At 34.6% G+C, this 6,806-nt stretch overlaps 1 protein-coding gene across 1 annotated transcript in view; it reads left to right on the top strand.

Annotated features, from left to right (window-relative positions):
* SLC4A10 (solute carrier family 4 member 10) overlaps positions 1-6,806 on the top strand; it is a 178,910-nt gene that overhangs the window by 51,678 nt on the left and 120,426 nt on the right. The window contains exon 4 of the mRNA XM_023528479.1: positions 6,229-6,367. Coding sequence (XP_023384247.1) covers positions 6,229-6,367 — 139 coding nt within the window. The remainder of the gene's footprint in view (positions 1-6,228; positions 6,368-6,806) is intronic.

Here is a 6,806-nt window from a genome sequence, read left to right as displayed (position 1 = left end):
GATTCCTTCAGATTTGGAGCACAAGAAATGAAAAGAACTAAGTGGAGTGGGTCAGGAAAGTTCTTACTTAACTGGTATTATTGCAAACTGATGTTATATTCTCTATGCTTAAATTTACTCATTCTCTCCTGGACGGTCTCTCACCTGAACTCTCTCCTGCTTTATTACTTATTCTTACTTATTTCCTAGGCCAGGGGTCCCCTACCTGCAGGCTGTGGACTGGTACTGGTCCTTGGCCTGATAGAAACTGGCTGCACAGCACTAGGTGAGCAGCCGGTGAGCCAGTGAAGCTTCATCTGTATTTGCAGCCACTCCCCAGTGCTAACTTCACCTCCTCAGCTCCAGATCATCAGGCATTAGATTCTTATAGGAGCACTGGTCCCTGGTGCCAAAAAGATTGGAGACCGCTGCCCTAGACATTCAGCTATACTGATAGATGGTATCTGCTGAAGTCTTGTCAATGCTCTATGGCAGCCTCTTGGACAGGAGCTAAAATTAACCCACATTGGTTGCAAACTGATACAGCCACTATGGAAAACAGTCTGGAGGGTCTTCAAAAAATTAAAAATAGAACTACTTTATCACCCAGCAATTGCACTTCTGGGTATTTATCCGAAGAAATCCAAAACATTAGTTCGAAAAGATATATGCATCCCTATGTTCACTGCAGCTCTATTTACAACAGCCAAGAAATGGAAACAACCTAAGTGCTCATCAGTAGATGATTGGATAAAGGAAAAGTGGAACATATACACAATGGAATATTACTCGGCCATAAAAAAAATGAAATCTTACCATTTGCAATGACATGAATGGACCTAGAGGGTATTATGTCAAGTGAAATAAGTCCAACATAAAATGGCAAATACCATATAATCTCACTTATATGTGGAATATAATGAACAAAATAAACCAACCAAACAAAATGAGAACAGACTCATAGATACAGAAAACAAACTGCTGATTGCCAGATGGAAGGGGGTTTGGGGGCTGGTGAAATAGGTGAAGGGATGAAGAAGTACAAATTGGCAGTTACAAAATAGTCATGAGGATGCGAAGTATAGCATAGGAAATGGAGTTAATAATATTGTAATAACCATGTATAGTATAGGTATTAAATGAACTGGGGAAATCACTTTGGAAATTATATAAATGTCTAATCATTATGCTGTACACCTGAAAGTAATATAAAGTAATATTGAATGTCAACTCTAACTGAAAAAAAAAAAAAGAACCAGGTCACTCTTGCAAAAAAAAAAAAAAAAAAAAAAAAAACCAAATCCATATTCCATATTCTGTCTCATCTCTCTCTCTCTTTCTGTCATGTGTGGCCCATATATGATTCACAGAAAACACACACATATTCATTGCCTTGATAAATATTGGGAGTGTGTGTTATTCAAAACAGCAACTTCACCATCAGCAGTTAGGCAGGTTTTCTGTTTTTCAGGCAGGGATCATACTCCAGTCTATTGCATGGGACACATCAAGCTCTTCTGATGCCCCTCAAGCTCTACTCACTTGGCTTGAGGAAGAGTCAGACACCCCTAATCCCCTCCTTTTGGGGAGTAAGGAGACTTGGCACTCACAACTTTCTCTGATAAAATCCTCTCCAGGAAGTATACACTGTTTTCAACTCATTACCCTTTTATAACTGTGTGGGTGAAAAGTCAGAGTTTGATAACTAGGTTTCAGGAACACCGTTTGTAAATTCTGCATGAAGTCTTACACCCTCTTGGGAAAAAATACCTATTGTTCTTGGTGTTTCAGCCAAAGTGTTCATTTTATCAATCCGTTACCTATAACAAAATTAACCACTTTGCATTAATTATAAATATATTATTTCAGTTACACAAATGAATTAAAATATAGGAATTCAGATGAACAGATTTTATATGCCATTTAAATAATATGAGCAAAATTTTAAAATTAATTGAAGATGGAAGATATTATTGCACCACAAAGAGACTGGAGACATGAACTTGAAACAGAACCACTAAACTTGTTATCATTTCACAATTTCATAAGCTAGATTTCCTGAATATTAATTTACCTGAAGTGTAACAGAGATAAAGAGGAAAAAAAGTATCTGTACTCAGAAACACATAATGGTAAACACTTTGTGAATCTGTTCCCTTGAGCTAAAAGTCATAGTGCATGAGGCTTGTGTTCTACATGACAGTAAGATCACATATGTAAAATGGAAATTTCCCAATTCACTTTTGCTATTGTACTTGTTATGTGGTAAGAAATACATTTCTCGACAAATTTGTTGACTGTTCTCCAGAAAGAGCCTAAAAAATAGCAAACTTTTCGACAGGGCCTGTAGAAAGGAGAGTATTTTCACTGATCATTAGAAAAAAATGTACTTAAGACCCTAGTTAATTAGTATGTGAGCAATTAAAGCAATATGAGTAACACAGCTAATAATGAAAAAATGAAAGTCTGCTAAGGAACTTGCTTATTTACAATTATGATTCTATTAGTGGCTTTTCTCAGATAGTATAACTATTTAAATTTTATTTTTTTAACTAACCGTTGTTGAAAATATGGTCAGTATTCCAAATGGAAGTAGCTTATTTGTTTATTTCTGATTGTAAAATAATACATATTCTTTGGAATTCTAGGGCTATTGAACATCAGGCTAGCCAAATCCTGTTGTTCTTAGTTCTCATCATTGATTCTACAGCATCTGACATTATTGACTTGTTCATTTTGAAATCCTTACTACCTGGGCCCATTGCTCTGCTCTCTCCATCAACTGTAAGCTCTAAATAGGCAGAGATTTTTTCTGTGCTCCTTAAATGCTTGTTTATTGTAAGAATCCTTTTTCATTTCTATTCTTCTTCTGATTCTTTTAGCTTCTCTTCCTCCTCCCAAATCTTAAACTTGATTATTTCCTTCGATGTCGAGTCTTCTTCTCTCTCTATTGTTCAATTTTTAGTCCTTATCCATTGTAATCATATGAGTTCTCTAGTTAAATGCCATCCATGTCTCTACCTCTGATCCTGTTTTTCCTTGAACCAAATCTCCAACTGCCTTATGATCATTTGCATATTTGTCTCGAAATCACTTCAAACTCAGCATATCTAAATGTTATCTTTTGAGCGCTCAACCTACAGTATTGGTTGCTCATCCTGACACCCCTCTTTTAATTAATAGCACTATTATTTTCTCATTCTTTTCTGCTTAAAATTCTAGATCTCTCTATTTTGACAGGCCTCTGTTATCACTGTAACTGTCATCACTGCCAGTAACATTAGCACCAATCATCATTAGTAATATTTATATAGTGCTTTATATTTTGAAAAGTAATTTTGCATGCATAATTTTCTCTCTGGGGACTTTGTCCTGTCTCCTTCTAGGAGACTGATTCTGGAATGTAGAAATATTTTCTATTTAAAATACATTAATTTATTTCACAGTAAATTTCAACTTATAATTGAGATAAATATGACAAAGAGAGCTGTAGAGTGCTATGAATTAAGATAACAGGTGCCTGACTTAAATGTTTGCATATGAATGTGCTTACATATTTGTTTATGTGTGTGTTTTGAAAGGCTGGTTAGGCAGGCTTGCTGAAGTGTTATATTATACTGAAGTAGACACTGAAAGATACATAGGTGAGCTAGAGGAAGCAGTATGCACAGTGACCTGAAGTGGGAAGATCATGGTGTTTTTAAAAATCTGAAAGAGGGCAAATGTACCCAGAATGGAATAACAAGGGAAAGAATGGCAGAATGTAAGGCTAACAAGGTAGGCAGGGGCTAGGGCCCCACCACAAATATTTAAATTTATAGAAAGTATGACACAGTATATTATGTGTATATTTTCATCTTCAACTTCTGAAATCCTCTCAGTTGTGACTTAGTTAAAACCTAATCCTTTAAATAACTGATTAGTTTATTTTCACAAATAAAATATGTACTATTATAGCTTTTATAATCACTATATGCTTGTTATTGAATTTTGTTTTAAAAATATTTGAAAATACCAGATGTTTTAGTGGGATAACATTGCATCTATAAGATAGTTTTCCACGGTTGAGATTTCTCGTTAACTTATATTTATTCATTTATTTAAATCTACTTTTATATCACTTAATAAAATGTTATAATTTTCATCACAAATGTATTATTTAATTTTGTTGGATTTATTCTTAGATATTCTTATATCTTTGCTTCTAAAGGAAATGGAATTTATTCCTACTAGATTTTCTAGCAATTTTCATTACAGTATAGGAATAGAATGGATTTTGGATTTTGATCTCGTATTTAGCAACCTAGTAACGATCTCTAGGGAAACAATCACATAATGTTTTAAAAATATAAATAAAAAAGATAATGAAAAAGATAATGAAAAGATAATAAAAAATCCCTGGGGATTTTTTTCTTTAATCCTCAAATTGTAAATTGAAGAACGGGCTAATAAAGTTGAGAATATTTAGAGGTTGAAAGATTTGCAAAGAACTGTTTCAATTTAACAAGAAAGAATTCAAAGATATTTTCTGAAGCGTGATCAGCATGGCCATGAGGATCTCTTATATTCCTACATATCTTGTGAGCAGAGGCACTGACTATCTTTTTGCCTTTCTTTTCAAGGATGTTAGTTAGTGAGCAGACTTGAAAGATAAACGTAGTGTCTCTCTCTGGAGCTAAGGGAAGTTTCGTTTACTGTCTAGTATAATAAAGAAAATGTCTCCCTGTGGAGCAAAGATCAGAGAGACTTACTGTCCATTATGAAAGAGGTGACTTCCCAAACAAACACCTTGAACTGAATGGACCATAGCTCTTATTGTAAAATATAAATCTATAAAGCTTTTAAAAGAAAACAAGAGAAAATCCAGGTGAGCTTTAGGCGAAGAGTTCTTAAACTTGATACCAATAATGATAATGATCAATTGATAAATTGGAATGATCAAAACTTAAAATTTCTGCTTAATAAAAGACACTTAAAAAATGTGAGGACAAGCTCTAGACAAGGAGGAAAGAAAATATTTGCAAACCACATATTCAACAAAGACTTTTATCCAGAACATATAAAGAACTCTCTAAACTCAACTGTAAAGAAACAACCAACCCAATTAAAAATGGGCAAAATATTTCAACAGACATTTCACCAAAGATGACATATGGATGACAAATAAACACATGAAAAATTGTCAACAATAGCTATCAGAGAAATGCAAACAAACACTGTAGTGAGATAGCGCTGCATAGACTGGCTAAGGAACAATTGATAATACCAAGTGCTGATGAAGATGTGGAGCAACTATTAACTCTCTCATACACTGCTACTGCAAATACAAAAGAATATAGACACTGGCAGTTTGGCAGTGTCTTGTAAAGCTGAACATACGCTTTAAACCCAGCAATCCTACTCCTAAGTATTTACTTTAGAGAAATAAAAACTTATGTTCAACAGAAAAACCTATACAAAAATACTTAAAGCAGTTCTATTCATAATTGCCCCAAACTGGAAACAAGCTAAATATCCTTCAACAGATGAATAAATGGATCAGCAAACTGTGAAAGATTTCTACAATGGACTATTACTCAGCAATAAAAAGAAGGCGATACTGCTACACTCAGTAATGCAGATAAACCTCAAAATCTCAAAGGCATTATGCTAAGTGAATAATGACAGTCTCAAAAGGTTATATACCATATTTTTTCATTTATATGACATTCTGGAAAAGGAAGAACTATGAACGGTGTTGACCAGATCAGTGGTTGCTAGGAGTTTGTAGGGGGACAAGGGTGTGACTACAAAGAAGCATCTCAAGGGAGTTCTTTGATGAGTTATATTCAGCATAGTTTTAGTATAAGTGAATTTTAAAATAGTCTACTCTTCTGAATATTACCATTAAATGCAGCATATCTGATGAGAAATGTGTGCATGTGTGTGAGAGAGAAATAGAAGTAGTTTCCATGACTGTTATAAATAATCCAAATAATCATCACATTTGATTATATTTTTGATAATATCTACACATTATATATTTAAATTTTACATATTTATGCTCCCAAATTATGCTAGAATGTGATGCTAAATTTATTTTTAATTTCCCATGTTTACTCTAGATGAGTGTTGCAGTGGGGGCAGGGGAGGTGTGAGTTTGGAGTGGTGATGAAGGTGGTGACCAGGACATTTTAAGTTTGAAGGTGGTGACCAGGACATTTTAAGCTTGAAGTGGTAATGCATCTTCACGTCTCTGATTTTCCACAGACACCCCATCACAGCGGGTACAGTTTATTCTTGGAATTGAGGATGATGATGAGGAACACATTCCTCATGACCTTTTCACAGAACTGGATGAGATTTGCTGGCGTGAAGGTGAGGATGCTGAGTGGCGAGAAACAGCCAGGTGAGGATTTTTGTTGAAGAGTAAATTTTCATGCTATTAGAAAAACAGGTTTCTAATGCCTCGATTTTGCAAACATCCATAAGTGCTGCTGATTTCTGAAATTGCTCATCTGGCCTGGGCATATCCTATAATAGGATATGGGTCAGAATGAAATCTGAAGGCAGTAATTATAGTAAATAGTGACGCAGAGCCAGCAGCAGCTGCAGTCTTAAAGATAAGCAGTAGCATAATTTGTGTGTTGTCGGGAAAACAATAGAAATCTAAAAGTAATTTATTTCGATTTTTTTAATTGCTGGCTTGTGCCCAAACTAGTGATATTATTTGATAATTTGAGTGTGGGGCTTTTTAAAAGAAAGGGCAAACATTGCAAGAGGCTTTAGGTATAGTCCTGGATTTATGTACTATTTGGTGAGGATAAAAATATTTTGTAATGCATTTC

This window comes from Pteropus vampyrus, unplaced genomic scaffold, assembly GCF_000151845.1.
Source record: "Pteropus vampyrus isolate Shadow unplaced genomic scaffold, Pvam_2.0 Scaffold2, whole genome shotgun sequence".
NCBI classification, from domain to species: Eukaryota; Metazoa; Chordata; class Mammalia; order Chiroptera; family Pteropodidae; genus Pteropus; species Pteropus vampyrus.
Note: the sequence above shows the minus strand (reverse complement) of the source record. Positions and strands in the feature narration are given on the sequence as shown.